General features: G+C 54.1%; 1 protein-coding gene across 1 annotated transcript in view; it reads left to right on the forward strand.

The window, feature by feature from the left end:
- Positions 1–14325, forward strand: part of Kcnk3 (potassium two pore domain channel subfamily K member 3) — a 37159-nt gene extending 22834 nt beyond the window's left edge. Inside the window, exon 2 of the mRNA XM_028874377.2 lies at positions 10976–14325. Within this exon, the coding sequence (XP_028730210.1) occupies positions 10976–11913 (938 nt within the window). The 3' untranslated portion in view covers positions 11914–14325. The remainder of the gene's footprint in view (positions 1–10975) is intronic.
- The last annotated feature ends 5787 nt before the right edge of the window (positions 14326–20112 follow it).

Raw genomic sequence — 20112 nt, forward strand, 5'->3', positions numbered from 1 at the left:
TGCAACCCTTGACTGCCATTCACTGGCGGTGCATGCGGGGGAACAACAGGGGAGTGGGGGAGGTGTTACGAAAATCTTCTCTGCCTCCTCCACCACCTCCACCTCCTCCACCTCCCCTACCACCACCTCCTCCGTCTCCACCTCCTCCACCTCCACCTCCACCTCCTCCATCTCCACCTCCTCCACCTCCACCACCTCCACCACCTCCACCACCACCTCCACCACCACTACCACCTCCACCACCTCCACCTCCACCTCCACCTCCACCACCACCTCCACTACTACCACCTCCACCACCACCACCTCCTCTACCTCCTCCACCTCCTCCATCTCCACCACCTACACCTCCTCCACCTCCACCTACACCACCTACACCTCCACCTCCACCTCCACCTCCACCACCACCACCTCCTCCACCCCACCTCCTCCATCTCCTCCTACACCTCCTCCACCTCCACCTCCACCACCTCCACCTCCCCCACCTCCACCTCCACCACCTCCTCCACCTCCACCTCCTCCACCTCCACCTCCACCACTTCCACCTCCACCTCTCACTCCACCACCTCCACCTCCACCACTTCCACCTCCACCTCCTCACCTCCACCACTCACCTCCACCTCCACCACCTCCACCTCCACCACCTCCACCTCCACCACCTCCACCTCCACCACCAACCACCTCCACCACCTCCACCACTACCTCCACCTCCTCCTCCTCCACCACCTCCACTACCTTCTCCACATCCTCCAACAACAACAACAACAACACCTCCACTTCCACCACCGAGCCCCACAATTGGGTAATATCTGGAGGCAAAGGAGCAAAAGGACAGAAGACTCAAGGGCCCTGAAGACAGGTTTCTAAGACTAGGAGTAGGGATGGAGATCTGGGTACCTTGGGGCTTGGCAAGCAGTCAGAGACCTGGGACCAACAAGACTTTTCCTTGGCAGCTGCCTCCCTGCAACCTTGAGAAGCTGCTGTGAAGGGAGGCTGTCTAGGGGAGCTGGGATTTGAACCTCTGGCTGCCCCCCACCTGCTTCAGCTGAGGCACTGTTACTACTCAAAGCGAGCCAGAAGGCTCATCCATACTCTTCCTCTCCCACACATTTGAACAGTGCCGACCAAGACTGTGATCTGATCGTGCAGCCAGAGACCCAGTCCTTACTTTGGGCACCCAAGAATCCCCTTGGCCCTTGGGTAACTGCCACTGAGACCACTGCTGTGTCTTTGGTTTGGGGCTTGAGGTTGTGGCTCCTATGTGAGTCTAGCACCCCAGATTCCAAGGGGCCTAAGAACATCTCCCTTAGCCTAGCCTCTTCATATCCCATAAAAGGCACTCGGAGCCCAGGGAAGATCAGGTCTTGCCTATGGCCATGCAGCATAGCTGTCCATCTGGTCATAAAGACACAGGCCACAGGTCTATATCATGACACCTGGTACAGTGGGTGGCCTAAGACAGATGCCACAGGCCTGAGGTCAGTTAGCCTTCCCAGGATCCCCAGCTGTCCTTCCATGTAGCAGAGTCCCCCAGAGCCTCACACTACATCCAGCCTCCCTGTCTTCAACCTGTTCCAACCTCAGAGGCACCTCTGTGCCAAGCTGCTTCCCAGGTGTGAGGAGGGCATAAGACACAAAAGACACAAAGGCACCTGCCCTGGAGTAGCTCATAGTTTAGTCCTGAACACAAAGGCATCACACACACTGTATCCATTCCATCTCCTCCCTCCTCACTTCCTCCTTTCCCTTCCCCATCTCTTCCTGAATCCCTGAGTTCTCTGCTCCCCTCTAGCTCAGGCCTGAGCACTTGCCAACAAAGCTATGCTGAGGACCCCCAGTGAAGCCCTTTGCTCCCAATCTCCCACAGCCACGCCCACTCCTCCTCTACCCAGGGGTGTGAGGAAATTTACAATGGTATCTCTTTGGGCATTTGTCCCTTTCCTAACTCGGAGCTGCCAAGGGCTCCACATTGTCTTCCAGGTAAGAGTCTTGCTCTGCACATGTTAACCCTTGCCCACCAAAACAATTCTCACTTTTCAATCAAACTTCCTGCTGCAGGAACATCAGGAAGATTTTGTTGTTGCTGCTGTTATTGTTAGATGTTATTATTTTTGGCATTCTGACTAGGCCCACACAATGGTGCATGCTGGTAATCTGAGCACTCAGGAGGCTGAGGCAGAAGAATCACTTGAGCTTTAGGTGTCCCAAGCCAGCAATGTGGTAAGACCCTGCCTAATAATATAAATTGTTATTGTTACTATTATTAATGCATTTCTACCTCTAAAAGTAGTAGAGTGTTGGGTATATAGCTCAATGGTAGAGCATTTGCTCAGCATGTGCAAGGCCCTTAGATCAACCCTCAGTACTATAAAAAAAATAATAATGGATGTTTTGTAGAACATGTAAAACAGTGTGAAAAGCAAATTAAAATCAATAATAAGCTCATTATTTATGGATAAACTCTGTGAGCTCTCTGTTACATCTCTAGCTCTTTCCCTGTGTGTATGCATATGCACCTTTTGTCTTTATACATTTAGGATAGGATCCCACTATACAGAAAGCATTGTGCCTACTGTTTTTTGTCATAATACAGTGGTTTTCTATGTAATTAAGAGACTCCTCAGGAATAGCACTTTAATGGCTGCGCAGTATTCCACCCCATAAATATACCTTAATATGTTTAACTAAACCCTATTGGTGAACATTTGGAGTGTTTACAATTTTTCACAATGAAAATGCTGCTATAAACATCCGTGTTCATAAATCTTTGCTCCGATCTCTGGTTATTTTCCCAGCAGAGATTCCTAGAAGTGGTACCACCGGGTCCTGGGTAGATGCATTTCTAAGGATCTTGCTGTGTATATGAATCTACTTTCCTGGGAGACTCTGCCGGTCCCTACACAATGGTGACAGTGCCACCCGGGCCATTTTCTCTGCCCCTTAACTTCATTCTGTACATCTTAACTTCAACAGCTCCCCCTATGGGAACCCTGTATCTTCCTTCAACCCTTCAGAGATCAGGACAAATACCACCTCTTTGTTGTTCTCCCTGACATCCCAGCTGGGGTTCTTCACCTCCATCCCTCCTTCTGCTCATTTATCTTAATCACTCCCCAAATTAGCCAACTCTGTCATATCTCTCAATAGCTAGTGCTGTAATTACCTTTGCTTTGGGGAAAACAAGGAACCTTTAAAGTGTTCCACCACAGGGTTTCATCTGATGTACTTGCATGTGGAAAGTGTCTTGAGATCAAGGACCCAGGTTTGGTCATCTGGTCTACCTCTCCTGGCCATATTTCCCAAGCTTAAGTGTAGCCCAACTGCAAGCTAGCCTTGAGTTGAAGGGCACTTTTAACCTTGCTTTACTGTTCCTTGGCCTGGTGGGATGGACAAGGCTGCACCCCTCTGTAGCACTGGAGAAGGCAGAGAGGATAGACCAGGATAATTAATTCCTCACTCTGCCAGTGACTTGTGTTATGTATCTGGTCCTCTGCTTCTCTCTAGGCCTTAGTTTACTCCTCTGAAAAATGGGTAAGTTGAACCACCCAAACCCCCACACTGCAGCATGAACCCCTCTTGAGGACCTGCTTGAAGCTTCTGCTCTAAACCTATGAGGCCCCTGGACAAAGCCAGCCCTGGGGGGTGGATGGCCCAAAGGAGCTGGGCCCTGAGGCAGGCCTGGCTGCAGGCCAGACTGTGTCTGCAAACACTGACCTTGGCTGCTGCAGGGATTTTCCATGACACCAGCACCCTCCCTCTCAACTCCCCCATTCCACATGGGCCTGGGAGGTTGGGGGCGGGGCACTGGAGCTCTTCTGCATAAGAGGTCCCAGTCAGTCACAGGGACAGACACCTGTGGGTGGGAGACAGCTCGAGAGTGAGGGGAAAGCTAGGGAGTCGGGAAGGGTCAGTGAGAAAGAGCTGCTGCTATAGAGTGAGGGGCAGGCGTTGAAAACGGAGATGCTGAGATGGGACGAAGAGGCCCTGGGAAGGGGCAGGGCGGAGAGACGATGAGATGGGCGCCTTGTTGCAGAACTGTCCTTCCAGGAGTCCTGGCCTGGAGGGTGACAAACCCCAGACCCAGTTCTGCATGCTCATCTCCACCCCCGCCCAAGTCCTTGGAGCCCTGGTGGCTTCTCAGACCTAGCTTTTGGCTGAGCTGGGCCTACAGCAGTGGGATGCCTTTGAAGCCTAGAGTTGGCTTCCGTTTTGAGGGGAAGGGGTTAGAGCAAGGGCCAGGGCTGTGAGTCAACAAAAGGTGGCTGACCCTCCTGGAAATTAAGAATTTGCGGGGAGGCATTTGGGGGTCACCATCACAGACCACACAGACTCCAGAGCCTTTGCCTTCTAGAACTTTGACTTTCTGGATAGAACAGCAATTTCTGACCAGCTGCCCACCCCCTTCCTCACCCCCTGCCAGGCCCTGTGCACAGCACCAAAGGGACTTTCCACTCTGCGGACTCCACCATGGAAAGAGGGCGCCAAAAAGGGGGCATGATCAAGGCCCTCCTGGTACTTTGAGGAAGTCCTAGAAGCTTCTTAGACAGCATGGTGTCCGAGGGCATCTTCCAGAGGAGAGGAGAGCACCCACCCACACTCTCTGCAATGTCCACTAGGCCAGCTGCTCCTCCCGTTGCCCTCAGAGTAGGGCCTGGGTACCAATACCACACACCTTTCTCCTCATCTCCTTTCACGCACCCATTCAGCTCCACATTGCTGCTGTCCCCAGACCCCCAGCCCTTCCGGAGGCACAGCCCCCCAAAGTCACCTTTTCCCGGTGCCCGTGGCTCAAGCCTGACTGCCCCTTTCCACCCACAGGCGAGCGGCCCTTGAGGTATCCATCCCTTCTCCAACCTGCTGGAGTAGGCCCTCCCCCAGAACCCCACACTGCCTGCCCTACTTCTGCTCAACAAGCCCAGGCCGCACCCCCTGCCAGGCGATCCTCTCTTCCCCGACCCCTCATTTCCGGCCTCACTCCAGTGTGCAAAGCCTTCGGGTGTCTACACCCCAGGTCACCCCATTCATCTTCCCCCTTGGGACAGACATTAGCCCTAGCCAGGGCCGTATTTACTCAAGATAAGCGAGTCTGCTAAGAGACAGAGTACAGCCAGGAACTACCAAGGTTCTAATCAGCCCAGGGATGGGGATCAGAGGCTCAGAGGCAGAGAATGGCCTGGAAGAAGGACCCCAGAAGTTCTTGATGTAACAGAGGAGTGCTTCCCAAACTATGCTCAGAAGAACCCTTGTTTATCAGTACGCACTGTGAGGAAAAAATGTTCCACGGTCAAATATGTGAGAAACATATAACACGTTCTCCACCTCTGCACAGGAACACAGACTAGTATGACCCTGTGACAATGAAGTCACATGATGAAAAATCCTGCTTAGTCCCTATTTTCCCCAATTAATTGATCCAAGCAACCCTTTTTCTTATCCGACCCTTAACAACCATGGCACTGGTATTTGAGGAAATGAACCTTTAAGAAATATTGATCAGACAGCGCTAGTGTTGAGGGGAACGTCAATGGCTGTGCAGTCTTGGGGGACCAAATATATTCACAGTCACGTCTCAAGTCTACTAGTTCACCAAATCTCCACAACAACTATATGAGGTCCATACTTCACTGTACCCATTTCATAGACGAGGAAGTTGAGGCTCCGTGGCTCACGGAACCTGACCAAGGTGAAGAGCTGTCCAGCGGCAGAGCCTGTGCTCTTTGTGTGTCCCTGAACTGCAGATTCCCTGCCTATCTGCAGCATTTCCAACATACAAGGATAACTTCATCCTGTCTCACAGAATCAATTATCTCATGCTCATCTGAAGTTCTGATTGACAGGTGGGTTCTTAATTGATTTCGATGGGGGAAATAAACTAATTAGAGTCTTAACAATCATCTACGTGGCGCCTGTTCCGCGCAGTAAAACAGCGCATTTGATCAACACTTCACAAATGGAATCTTTGATCCTATGAGTGGGTGGGTGAACAGAGAAAACACTAAATGACATTCAGAACAGAAAAAAAAAAAAAAAAAATAGGTAGGGTAGGAACCAGAGACGGGAAGGGACAGGCCAGGACACAAAGCTAGTGCTCGCCAAGCTCAGGGCAGACCCTCGCCTCCTGCCTTCCAGCTCCCCACCCTTTGCTCTACTGAAGCTGTGGCCAGGGGCCCACCTTGGGGCCAGCTAGGCCAAGGGTAGGAGGCGGGCAGCAAGCTCACACACTCCCAAGGCCAGTGGGGAGCAGGTGGCCAAGACCAGGCTATTACCAAGTGTTTCGAGTTCTGCTTTGAGTACAGGGAGCCAGGCCGCTGGGAGAAGAGACCAGTCAGGGGGGAGGAGCGGGGACAACCCCTCCAGGCCCTACAGGTCTCTAGAAGCCAGAGCTACAACCAACGTCTGAGTCCTTAACACCGGGAAGAAAAGAAAACAGAGGCCTGAGGCTTCCAATGGCATCTTTTACCTTCCTGCTGCCCTAAAATATTTATACTAATAATTAACATTTATGTCCAGCCATGGCTTCCTTAGTCGAATTCTTTTTTAAAAGAGTTTTATTTTTTTTAATTACATCTACTGTGTGTGTGTGTGTGTGTGTGTGTGTGTGTGTGTGTGTGTGTGTGTGTTCTATGGTGTATGTGTAGAACTCAGAGGAACTTGTGGGGGTTGGTTCTTCTTTCTACCACGTGGGTCCTAGGAATCAAGCTCAGGTCACTGGGGTCGGCAGCAAATGCCTTTCCCCACTGAGCCATCTTGCTGATCCCGGTGGTTTCTGTGCCTCTAGTCAGTCCCAGACCCACCTCTCAGTGAAGTTGCTTCCTCTGATGACTGACTCGCCAGCCCTGGCTGTGAATGAGTGGGTAGAGCTCCGGCCACACCTGTTCATGTTCAGCAGCAGCCAGAACGCAGTTTTAGAAGCGAGTGTCCTGGGCTACAGCCTGGTCCCGGCGCTTACCAACTGTAGGTCTGGAGCATGTTGCTTTCTCTTTCTGCTCCTCTGTGGCTTATCCATACAACACCAGGACCGGACCAAATGACCACTGAGAGCCTTTACTTACATCTGTGGTGGATTCAGGATGGGAGACGGGAGAGGAGGAGAGGCCTGGAGAGTGCTCAGAGAGACCGCCACCAGAGTCTGTTCAAGATATGATGAGCTCTGGCTGTTTGGGCCCAACAGGTACTGGGAGAAGGTACCCAAAGCATCAGCCTCAGAGAGTAGCCCCTGTGTGTGTTGGTACCCAGAGGAACTGGCAGAGCCCCTCCCAACCAGAGGCTTGAGGAGGCAGCAATGGGTAATTCTTTTTACCTTCTCCCTTAACCAAACTAGGCACCATGCTGCCCCGCTGAAGGGGGACAGGGTTGGCCAAACTCCCGGTGACTTCCCAGAAGTCCAGGGTCCCCTGGGACTGACTCCACCCTAGCTGGCAGTCCTCCAAGCAAGGCACCCACGTCAGCAGGTCCTCGTGGCTCCTTTGCCCTTTCACCCAGTGACAATAAGGCAGACAAAGGGATGGGCATGCTCACGCTCGGCCTCAAGATGAATAGCGTCTGTCTCCAGGGCATCTCCCGGGCAGCACCCTCCCATTTCTACTGTGCCTCGTCTGGCTTGAGACAGGGCCTCGGGCTGAGGCTTCCCATGGAATGCGCTTCCCTCTGGGCCTCAGTTTCCCTTCCTGACATGCAGTGGCGAGAATACGGAGTCAGAAATGCCTAGTGGCCACAGCCACCTCCAAAGGCCCCTCCCCACTTCTCAATCCCAGCTGTAAAACAGAAGTCAGTCACCGGAGTGACCTTGGGGGATGTTAGTGAGGGCAAAGGTAAATTTTTATCCTAAGGGTGAGAGTTTTTTCATTAGTGACCCTGACTTGTGGTAGCGAGTGAGGGCCAGCCTGGCCATCTGCCCCAAAGGCCAGGCACTGGCTCTGCCCCTGGTAGGAACCTCTGGTCAGGCCTGGATGAGTCACTCGATTTGAGAGTCACCAAGTTGGGGGTGTACTTATGGTTCAAAGTAAGCTCTGAGCACCGCCCTCTCTTGGGGGTTGGGAGCTGGGCAGAAGCAGAAGGATGAAGGGGGAGGAAGCACCGTGAGGGAGGGGCGGCTAGCTGCACCTCTGGGTGCCAGGTGCAGCTCCAGGGCAGTGCCTGAGGGCCATAGCCAGCAGGGTGGAGCAGAGAATGCCAGGCAGGTGGGCACTGGGTTTTCCTGAAGCGCTGTGGTCTTTGACGGAACCCAGGGCAAGTTGGTAAGCGGTAGAGGGGCCATATAAAAGGGTTCCTTCATCTGGTGGTGGTTATGGATGGCTCCCCCACAGGGCCCTGCTTCTTGGCCTGTGTTCTCAGGCGCTTTCCCAAGGGCTCCTGCTAGTTGTGCACTCTACAGGTTCCAGAAGACACCCCCCCCCCAAGCATTTGTCTCCTTTACTCCCTGGGGCAGATCTGATAGGTCCCCAGGGCATGGAATAGCAGTTTTAGGTCCCTACCCAGCCCCCAAGTGCAGACAAGGCAAATGAGCCCAGAGACAGAAAGAGATTGCCCCGTGTCACAAAGCTGGGGTCGGTATCCACGATCTGCCCTGCCTGTGGAAATCTGCCCCCAGTGTCCTGTCTGGGGTGGGGGTCCACATAGTGCGTGCTGCTGGCCTGGGGGACAGGGAAGAATAGGGCAAGAAGCCACTCTAGCTGATGGTTGTCTAGCTGCCCGGCTGTCGAGGTGAGTTGTGGTCTGGCTGTGGGGCCAAGCTGGCGGGCACAATCTGTTCTCACACTGCCAGGGTGCGGACAGGCCAGGCGCAGGCCCCGTGGCTCAACCACTCAACTGCGCAGCCTCTGGCAGATGAAGCGACACACAGCCACTGGCTAGATGCCGCACCGGGGGGGTGGGGAGGGTGGGGGGTGGGGGGCAGCCATTCTAAGGAGTCCTGAAGCCTTCACACCCCAAACATCTGTTCCTAGACCTCTCTGAGCTTTAGGATTCTGATGGCCCTAGGCTGGCAGAGATGGTCCTACTGGAATGCAGCTGCTCCCAAGCCTGGAGATCTCCTGGAAACGTGAGAGTTCTCTGCCACCTCCTTCATTATTAATCAGGGAACTATTGTTGGACATTTGAGATGTGCCAGGCTCTAGGCTAAGTGCATCACATACATCATCTCACTTATTCCCCCAAAGCTCTTGCTGCGTGTGACATATTTAGCCCCATTTTACAGATGGGAAAACTTGCAAAACTCATAACATCCCGGCTTGAAATGTAGTCGTGAAGTGTATTTGGGACTCCCTTGGAAGGCAGAAGTTAGAGGGGACCATTATAGTTTCACCAGGGCTCCCTCCCAAGTTGATGTTTAGTTTTATATAGTTGGAGGCCCTAGAGGTCACAGATGAGCCTTCTCTGAACCACCCAAATAAAGCACTAGGAGGAATTCAGGAAGACTGCTTGGAAGAAGCAGTGTTTGGTTGAGATTCCCTACGAGTCAGAAAAGAGGAAAACTTGGAAACCCTGCCCACATTCTTTCAATCTCATAATTATCTTAATAAAAGCTGAAGTGTTTATGCTCTCTGGTCTGATTGGAGAAGCGAGTGCCCAGAACAGAAGATTTCATTTTCAAATAAAGAGACATGATCAAAGACAGAAAGTCGTTAGTTCAAGGTCACAAAGCCACAAGTAACGAGGCCAGAACTTGTGCCCACGGCTTCTGGTTCCCATTCAGGCTCCTTTCTGCACCTCTCCCAGGCAGCCAGGAAGATTTTGTTGTTATTGTTTTGAGAAGGGTTTACTCTGCAGCCCGGACTGCCTCTCCACCTCTCACTCTCCTGCCTCAGCTTCGCACACGCTGAGGCTACAGGCATGCACCACTACACCCAGCTCAGGGCAGAATTTCTGATAGTCATTTGATGATCAGCTCAGAGGGGGTGGATTTGACTCTGCCTGGCGCACAGGTGGGGAGAGTCCATAGAGGGTAGACACGGCAGAGGAGAGGACCATAGAGATGGTCTAGCTGGTGACAGGACACTCAGGACTCCTGCCTTGCCCAGGGCAATGTCCCACCCTCACACAGACAGAGCCGACTTTTGGACCAAGTCCCATGGGCAGATCCCAGTCCCAGGCAGGGTGGAAAACCTGGAGTATGGGTTCATGCTACCGTGGTGAGGGAGGGCACTGTAGGCCAGCTGCTCAGGGAAACTGCAAGGTCCCAGTGGCCATCACCCACCCCACCCTACCCTACCCTGCCCCAATGAGCTTTGACTACAGCAAGGAAACCGTCAAGAAGCAAGAAGCCATGCATGCCTCAGTTTCTCTCCCTCCACACTGCATCACCATATCAGAAGCCATTCCATTTCACCATCTCCCCTTATAGCCATGGGCACCGAAGCCCACAGAGGACAGGGAGCATGGCAGAGCCCACAAGTATTAGACAGGAAGCCAGCTCTCGACTGCCTGCCTGCCATCCCCACACATCAGCTGCGGGTGGACAAACTTCCCAGCAAGTACCAGCAGCCAGCTCCCCTCTCCCAGGGGCATGAGACATCCCGTGTTTTCAAGAAAACAGATTCAAGTTCAAACTCCGACTGCTAAAACTTCTCGACAGTGTGACCTGGAAAGTCGCTAACTCCTCTCTGCCTTCGGGGATTATCATCCAAGTGCTTCTGGGTGATACAAAGGGTTTGGAGCCCAAAGCGCGACAGGACGCGGATGTGCCTGTTGTGTTGAAAGGCAGGCTCAGTAGCCAGCTGCGGAGGCAGACATGGCGGTACATGTCTGTAACCCTAGCACTTGGAAGGCGGAGGCAGGAAGATCATTGTGAGTTCAAAACCAGCCTAGTCTACATATTCAGAGATGCAAGCTAACCACGGCTCCATATCTAGCAAAGAAAGAAGGGGGGGGGCAGGTCAAACACCTGCAAGGTGGGGAGGGAAGGGGGCAGGCAGAGGAGGAGGAGGGACCCCCGCCAGGCCAGTCCCACAGTGTACGCTTTCTCTCTTCTCTCTCACAGGCTATGGTCACGCAGCGCCCAGCACGGACGGTGGCAAGGTATTCTGCATGTTCTACGCGCTGCTGGGTATCCCGCTCACACTCGTCATGTTCCAGAGCCTAGGTGAGCGCATCAATACCATGGTGAAGTATCTGCTGCATCGTGCCAAGAAGGGGCTGGGCATGCGGCACCCCGAAGTGTCCATGGCCAACATGGTGCTCATCGGCTTCGTGTCGTGCATCAGCACGCTGTGCATTGGCGCCGCCGCCTTCTCCTACTATGAACGCTGGACCTTCTTCCAGGCCTATTACTACTGCTTCATCACGCTCACCACCATCGGCTTCGGCGACTACGTGGCGCTGCAGAAGGACCAGGCGCTGCAGACGCAGCCGCAGTACGTGGCCTTCAGCTTCGTGTACATCCTCACGGGCCTCACGGTCATCGGCGCCTTCCTCAACCTCGTGGTGCTGCGGTTCATGACCATGAACGCCGAGGACGAGAAGCGTGACAAGGAGCACCGCGCACTGCTCACGCACAACGGCCAGGCGGGTGGCCTGGGGGGCCTGAGCTGCCTGAGCGGTAGCCTGAGCGACAGCATGCATCCCCGCGACCCGATCATGTGCCCGGCGGCCGCGGGCGTGGGCGTGGGTGGCAGCGGCTTCCGCAATGTCTACGCCGAGGTGCTGCACTTACAATCCATGTGCTCGTGCCTGTGGTACAAGAGCCGCGAGAAGCTGCAGTACTCCATCCCTATGATCATCCCGCGGGACCTCTCCACGTCCGACACGTGCGTGGAGCACAGCTTCTCGTCGCCGGGATGCGGTGGCCGCTACAGCGACACGCCCTCGCACCCCTGCCTGTGCAGCGGGACGCAGCGCTCGGCCATCAGCTCGGTGTCCACGGGCCTGCACAGCCTGGTTACCTTCCGCAGCCTCATGAAGCGCAGGAGTTCGGTGTGAACCACACGGCCAGGCCTGCAGCACCTGTGAGCCAGCGGGGTGGGGGTCCTGCCTGCAGAAGCCGCAGGAGTTGACCAGGAGGCCCCACCCAAAGACGCCTTCGGGCCCAGTGGGACGTCCCCAGCCCACCACCTCTATTCTTCCCTAGCCCCTAATCTCCAACTGTGCAGGCTTGCACTAGCCAGCAGGAGACCGGGCTCTGAGGACCCCTGGAGCCCCGATCAGAGCCCGATCCATTCCGAGAAATGTGAAACTTGGGAGGTGGGGAGGTGGGGACCGCAGCCACTAGGAGCCTTTCGGAAATCTGAGAAGCTCCGTAGTCCTCAGAGGCCCTGCTGGGACCCAGAACCCTTACCTCCCGAGGGGACTTCTGTTCTCGGGTTTTTTGTTTGTTTGTTTGTTTTTTGTTTTCTGGTTTTGTTCTGGTTTTTTTTTTTTTTCATCTCTACTTATACCTCCCCTGGGTTCTCCAAAGCCCACGGTGTCTTTGTCCAGGTCACCCCCCACTCAATCCCACCTTGCTCTCTCATCTCCAGTCACGTCTCCACTACCTTCTGTGTCTTTTCTTTTTTTTTTTTTTTTTGCATGGCTATGCAGTTATGGAAGAAAAAAAAAGGAAATCCCAGCGGTCCCTAAAGCTAGTCCCCAGAGGGCAGGACAGGGAAAAAAAAAAAAGTGGCAGGCCACAGGAGTTAGAGCAAAGTGAGCGCAGAAACTGTGGCTTCCAACTCTGCAAGGTGGCAACATCTGTAGGTGAGCTACCTGGAGTCTGATGTCATGCTCAGGGCTCCAGGGGGGCTCCAGCCTTCAGGATTGCCCTTGGAATCTGAAACACAGACTCCCGCTTGCTGTCTGTCCCTGGCTGCTGTTACGGCTGCTCACCTACTCTTCCATTTATAGTGATTTTTTAGCACCGGAAACCCTGTCCTCCCTACATTCATTTGAGTGTACTAACACTCGGGTTAGGTCACCTGGGCAGTTCTTATGGCCATTTTTTTTGTTTTTTTTCAGAAGAGGAAAACAGGTAAAAATTACTTGCCCCAGGTGATGCAAGTCTTGAAGGGGAACAAGAACCTGCAAGCTTGTTCCCAGCCCAAGTGCTCTTCTTTCTGGCCCAGCCTCCTCTCAGAAGCAACGGGCAGCACCCTGGCCTTGTGTAGGCAGCTGGGGCTTAAACTAGAATCAGAACCCCCACGTCAGAGCCCTTTTGCCATGGCTCTGACTCTGCTACTCTTAGCCCAGAGACCGCGGCTCTAAATGGACCCTTGTCTCTGTTCACAAGCAGGGAAGTCCTTGGGACTGAGGTGAGCAGGACTAAAAGTCTCACGGACTAAAAGCCAGGAGTTGCAACACTCTGAGAGTTCAGGGATTGGGCCGAGCAGCCCAGACAGCTGGCAGGTGTATCCTGGGACATTATCCCTGGACTAGAAGCCAGAATGGGTGCCTGCATCCTAAGTTGCTAGACCTAAGGCTTCCACTATAGCCAGGAATGCCCCTCTAGGGGAGAGAATGTATTGGACTTGGTATGCCCTCTACCTCCTCCACCTGCCACCCAGGTTGGGGGCGGCAGACTGTTGGCTTGCTACTGGGGACAAGCTAGAGGTGGGGTAGGCCCAGGGCAGCAGAAGGGTATGTGTGGGGCTGTGGGTATGGCTCAGAGGTAAAGCACTTTCCTAGTGTGCTTGAGACCCTGAGTTTCATCCCTGGTACCAGGAAAAGGGGGAAGGGAACACCCCTCTCCCCCCCCCCAGCTGCCTTCCACTCCCTGTTCCCAGGCCTAGCTCCATATTGCTGAGTAGGGCCAGCCCGACCATTTGGCAAGCTAGAGAGAGAGCCCCACCATGTCCTCCAGGCCCTGGCGGTCCCTAGGTGGAAGGAATCTGACCTATGTGTATCCCCTGTCCTTTGTGGAAGAGCTGGCCCGTGTGCCAAGGGGAGTGGGACCCCGGAGCTGGAGAGGTGCCGTCTGTGTTTATGTTGGGGCAGGGGTAGTGCTCACTGCCTCTGTCCTGTGTGTGACCCCGCCCTCGAGGGGTCAAGTCCCGTCAGATCCGAGGGAGCCACAACCAAAGTTACAGAGAGGGTGGGGGAAGGCAGCAGAGCGGCCCTAGGGTTCTGAGCTTGGGGGACTGCTTGTCTCCTGTAGGGTCTTGCCTAGGGAACTCGAAAGCCACTGTCACTTCCTGTCTCACCCCCTCCCACTGCAGGCAGCCTTTCTGCTTCCCCAATGCCTTATGCCTGGGCACACTGCCACAGAATATGCAATATGTGTGGGTGACACGCCCCACACCCACCCGGGCAGCCCCTAAGTCCCCCCAGGCTGTGGCTGCCCTGGCCCCCCCTCAGCAGCTCCTGCCCATCTGTCTTCACATTGAGAATGGCGCCTAATAAATGCTGTCCATGGAGACCAGGCTCTGGTTCCCGCTCCTCTGTCATTGGTCGCCTCAGTTGCTCAAGCCTAGCCATTCACTCACCCTGCCCCACCGGGGTCTACAAACGTGGCTGGTGGATTCCCCTCAGGCTGATCAAAAGTGCTTTGGGAGCCTTGTGGAAAAAACCTGGGAGTCAACCCTGGCTTCCCTTGGTAGTTTCTCAAGAGATCCGATCTCTTCGATCTCATCCGGGAACAGACTATGAGAACAGGACCTTAGAAATGACTGGGTCCTGTCCCCCTTCTGTACATAAGTAACCTGAGGCTAACAAGGACAAGTCACTTGCCCAGAGTCACACAGCCTGTGAATGGCAACCTAGGATTAGAAGCAAAGCTCGGGATTCCCCTACTTTCCCTCCTGCAGAATCTAACAGGACTTCAGGGAGTAACATGACCTCCTTCAGCATAGGCTCCTGCCCCCAGTGGCCTGATGGACACCGATACACACACACCCACACCCACACACACACACACACACACACACACACACACACACTTCACTTTCAACAGGGACACATCACAAGTACTTTTCCTTAGGGTATGTTTTTCAGCACCCTCAGGCTTGGGACTGGGCCTCGGAGTACAAGACAGATACGTAGGAAGCAGATAGAGCCCACCCATTTGGAGCCAGCACCTGAATCACCCAGCCAATGGGCTTCCAGGCTTCCCTGAGCATGAACCATAGTGATACCTTCGGCACCACAATCTCGCTACACATCCTGACTCACAACCACCCCGCCACACTCAGTACGCGCATATCCATTCCGTGTATAAATGCCAGCTGTGGCCCACTCCGATGATTTTCTCTACCCATCCCGTAGCTTGCTATTTTCAGATCGACACACACACTAGAGAATCAAGGGGCTGGGGCTGGGGGGCGCACCTCCCTAACCTTCCCTTCTACCTCCGCAGACCAACTGAAGAGAGAAGGGGACATATTTGTGGGGAGGGAGGTTCTGGGTTCAAAGAAAAAAAAGGGGTAAAAGCCTGTGACCTCTCCAAGACACAGCCAGCCTCCCTGTGATGCACCTCTGACCATGCCAAGGTTTTAGGGCACGTTCATTGGTAATCTGCTGCCCTCGGGGTGGGCACAGCAGAACCCTGGCTCACCTACTCCTAAAACTGCTTCAATCACAATCAAGGCTCAAAGGCTCCTGCTTCTCTTAGCTCTCAGAAATGCAGCGTCAGCCAAGGTGGGTCCTTCTGGCGGTCAGTGGTGGTCAGCACAAGGTCACCTGTACTTTCTCGAGCAGTGTTTTCAGGACACAAGCATGATGATTCCTGCCCTCCTTTCAACATCGCCTGGGCAAAGCGACCGCAAACCGATGTTGCAGGGATTCCCAGCGGGGACCCGCACCCCCAGCCCCACCCACAGCTCCCGGGAGCTCAGCACTAATGCGGGATCTTCACGTCCAGACACTGCCAACCCCCGTCCTCTTTACCCCTGAGGCTACCTGAACTGAAGGACCCAGGAGTAACGGAAGTTGCTAACCTGCACCCCAGAGAGGGGGTGGGAAACAAATATATGGTGATTTGGGTGAGCATCAGTGGGAACAAGCTTCCTAGGAGCCAAGAGAAAAAGAGGGATGCCATGACAGCGCCTCTCTAAGTATGCAGCAGGTGACTCATACATAGGAAAGGTGCTTAGCCCAGCTGGGTGACTCACACCTATAATCCCCAATGCGTGAGACTAAGGCAGGAAGATTGACGTGAGTTTGGGGTCAGCCTGCCTCTAGCCTGTCTCAAAACACCAGAAGGGAAGAGAAGGGTTGTCCTGGGTCAAAGGAATTTGAGAGAAAGCTGCGCGCGTGCGCCAGTCACCCACTGTTGGAGCCCCACAAGCTTCTTAATGCGGTAAAGGTTCTGAGAGGTCCCACGGCCAAAGCACTGCTTGTTTTTTACTTACACTGGGGCCACTCAAACTCATCGCACACCAGCTCCTCTGTTTGCCTGACACTTGTTCACATCCTGGATCCCCCAGCGCGCTCTGGGACCTACCTGCTCCGCTGTCGCCATCTCGCTGAGAGAGAAGTAGGTCTCATCCATCCCTCTTGCCCGCCATTACAGTCTAAAGGATGTAGGGGCTGTGGATGTAGCTCAGTTGGCAGCGTGCTTGCCTCGTATACACAGAGCCCTGTGTCTGCTCCCCCTGCACCGCATACAGGTGGCAGCTTACACCTCGAATCCCAGCACTCCAGAGGTAAAGGCAGGATGATCAGGAGTTCAAGGTCATCCTTGGCTACCTAGTGAGTTTAAGGCCAACCTGGGGCACACAAGATCCTCAATGAATGGGTGGATGAGTGAATAAACAAACAAACCAGTAAATTGAAGCCTCAAAAAGCTGTAGCCCATCTGTAACTGACAGCTGTAGCAATAAGAAATACACAAGCAAAGCTCACTATGTACCAAGTCACAAAAGGTGCAGAGCGGCACACTGGTCCAAAACCAGGCAGTGTGTTGGTAACACAGCTGAGCCTGGGACCCAGGCTAATGGCTACATGGATGAAGCCTGTGTCCTCCCTCATCCTACTGGACACTGCCTGGCAGTGGTCACTGTCTTCAGAAAAGGTTTGGCCATTGAGGAGTATGAGACCAAGGCTCCCTCTCCACCTCAGCTCACAAGGCCAGTTGACTCAGGTGGATTCAGGGTCTCCTGTGATGCTGTGACAACAGACCTCCAGCTGCCCTTACTCTCGTGTGTGTGTATGTGTGTGTGTGTACAGGTCCCCAGATCAGAGGGCCAACTCCTATCTGTCTGGGTTCACAGTAAAGAAATGATAGGTTCAAGGTCATGAAGCAAGACAATGGTAAAGCCAGAGCTAGTAGCCATAGATCCCGGCTTGTACACACACACACACACACACACACACACACACACACACAGACCCTGGGTCCTCGGCTTCTGACTGGAAGAAAGTGCTAATCCTGGAGTTGAGTCACTCTGGTGCTGGAAATTTACCTCACATCTGAACAAACTGGGAGACTCACGCCCCCTTGTCTCCCAGCTGCATGGAGGACTCGTGGGTGGGACTGTGATGACATGGGTCTCTTTGATCCCTTCTAGCCAGTGACACACACAAAACACCTGGAGAGTCCACATCGGAAAGCATTTGACCACCAGGACAACACTGTAAGTTAAACATGAATTAACACCCTTATCAGGAAGACCAAGGTCTTGTCATGAGACTGAGGTCACAGAACTTGGTATCAGAGGCACTGGGCATAGCCTAAAGAGTCTCCTCAGGGACTGCTGTGCTGGGCCAGGACAGCAGTCAGGTCCTGAGAGATCTGAGACGGCCAGTGCCCTGTTGTTTACAGCCTCTCAGAGGGCTGGACAGGTCCCAGGCTTTGGGAGAATCCAGGTGGACACAGTTCCAGAAGTCATTGGTAAACAGGGACAGAGAGTAAGGGACTCTTCACCCACTTCACCCTGTGCCCCGGACTTTGGGCCAAGGCCAGTAGAATGTCCAGCCAACAATCCTTGCCCTCGACAGGAGGGGGCAAAAGTCCTGCCTTTGACCCGGGCCACCTCTACACATCTTCACAGTTCTTGTTCCCGGGAAGAGGGCACCTGTGGCCGGGTCATCCACAGCCACAGAATGTTAGAGTCTCGCTTCAGGAGCAGACTGGGGTTCTAGGAGGCCTGAGATCTTAACCTCTCCAGCATCAGGGCTGGAGAGAGACACTGTGAGGGTTAAACCCTGAAGAGCAGGGCTGCCCCCCAGCACAGGGGGTCTGCCAGGCCCTGCAACCCTCTGGACCTCACCCCTTCTTTAAGTGAAGAGTTGAGTTCTGCCTTAACATGAGGAACCATGAAGCTCTAGACCTTTGCCTGCCAGGGGCCGTGTAGAGATGTCCTTCTGGTCCTTCCCAAAGGAGGTCCCAGAGGTTGGAGGATGGGCCCTCTAGGACCTGGAACTGAATTCCACACTCCCACTGTACGACACCCAACTTTGCCACTCAGGCCCTCCCTAGGCCAAGAATCTGGTGAACAGACCCAGCCCACAGCACCCCATGCTCTGGGTGGCTCCTCCCCCACTACATGGCAGTTCTAAGGACCATCATGTCTTCCTCCCACTGAGACAAGAACTGCTTTGAGGTTCTCACCGGAGGGCAGATGATGTCACCCAAACAAGTCAAGATGGCCCTCCAGATGAACAGGAACTCCTAGGCCTTCTCAGGTTAAATCCCCAGCTGTTCTGCCCCCTTTCCTGTAAATGTACATCTGGATGCCCCACCAGCCTGGCCCCTTCTCAAGGCCAGCTTCAGCCTTTCTCTGGCCCGGGGCTTTGATGTGCCACGTAGACATGCCACGTAGACCCAGCCAACACGGAGGTGGCGCTCGTCCCCTCCTCCGCTCTGAATGCCGTTCCCCTGGGAACACAAGCCAAGCATTCATCGGCTGCCTCCTCTGAGCTCACCAAGCCTCCAAGACCTCACTGGAGAGCCATGGCGGCAGATTCGGTGAACTACCAAAGCGAGAGCCGTTCCAGCAACCTTCTGCTTGATAACAGAGCGCTGACATTTCTCAGAGGCTCATCCTTCCCCAACCCCAAGCCCTGGGACTCAGCTGATCCTAGGGACGTCAACATTAGGCTCTGTCTCGGTTTGGAGCTCTCCAGGTATGGCTTCAGTGGGACTACCCGGAAAGGCTCTCTTCCTGTAAAGGCGTCAGAGGAGAGGAGATGCCCCTATGCTTTGACTAGATAGGCCTCTCTATGGACCCGTCAGAACTATGGCAGCCATCTTGTGACCTTGAGGGAAACACTGTAGACCCGATGAAGATGGCAGAGGAAGAAGGACAAAGGGCTTTGCTGGCTTACTGAGAACACCCAGGAGCCCCCAACTGGAGGAGCTCTTGTCATGGGAAATGGAAGGTGAGGGACCCAAATGGATTTTCTGCTACTGTCTACTGAGGACCCACCCCATGGCCCTCAGACTCCTGGAACGGGACATGCACAGTCTTAAACCTGGAGGGCCACAAGGAAGAAGAACCGGGGTTGGCTGGATGGTTTGCTCACCTTCCCTTCAGAGTCTAGCACTAGCCCGGGTTGCACTTCTTATTCCCGACTCTTAAAAGATATTGAGGGCCAGTCGCAAAGACGTGTGGCCACCCTAGGCTATAAAGAGGCCCCCAGTCCAATCTAGCTCAACTGGAAACTTCCATCAGATGCCCTGAACACTGGTATTTTCCCTGCTCCCAGGACAGACCGAGCCTCCAGCTCGGGCAAGGAACTTAGACATGGGAGAGACGCAACCTCCTCCTCCACTCTCTCCTTCTATTTCTGGCTGTTCCACAGCCAGCTGGGAAGGATGACAAAAGGATGTCGGTGGAAGCCTCTCCGAGGCCAGGACGCAGGTGCCAGCCCTCACTGGGGTCCAGAGTCCTTTCAGGAGCCGTGGAGAGGCAAACTGATTTTTCCAAAGTGCTGCCCCTGGAGAGCCCCACAGCATCCTTTGGTCCCCAAACCAGCCCTCTGCTGTATCATTCATTGCTCAGTCAGCACATGGGATACTCATGCATGCTGACCATGCCTGCAAGTGCCCATGAGAGCCTGCCACTCCTGCCCCTGTTCTACCCTCTCTGTCATAGGAACAGAGGAGGAGGAGTCAAGGCCAGGTCCCCGAGAAGAGATGCCCTCTCCTTGCAGGGTCTTTGAGCCAGTCCTGCTGGCCGCCATGACTGGGTTACATGCCCAGGCTTTCTTTTTTCTTTTTGGCTTTTTTTTTTTTTCGAGACAGGTTTTCTCTCTGTAGCTTTGGGACCT

The sequence above is a fragment of the Peromyscus leucopus genome, chromosome 22 (genome assembly GCF_004664715.2).
Source record: "Peromyscus leucopus breed LL Stock chromosome 22, UCI_PerLeu_2.1, whole genome shotgun sequence".
Taxonomy (NCBI): Eukaryota; Metazoa; Chordata; class Mammalia; order Rodentia; family Cricetidae; genus Peromyscus; species Peromyscus leucopus.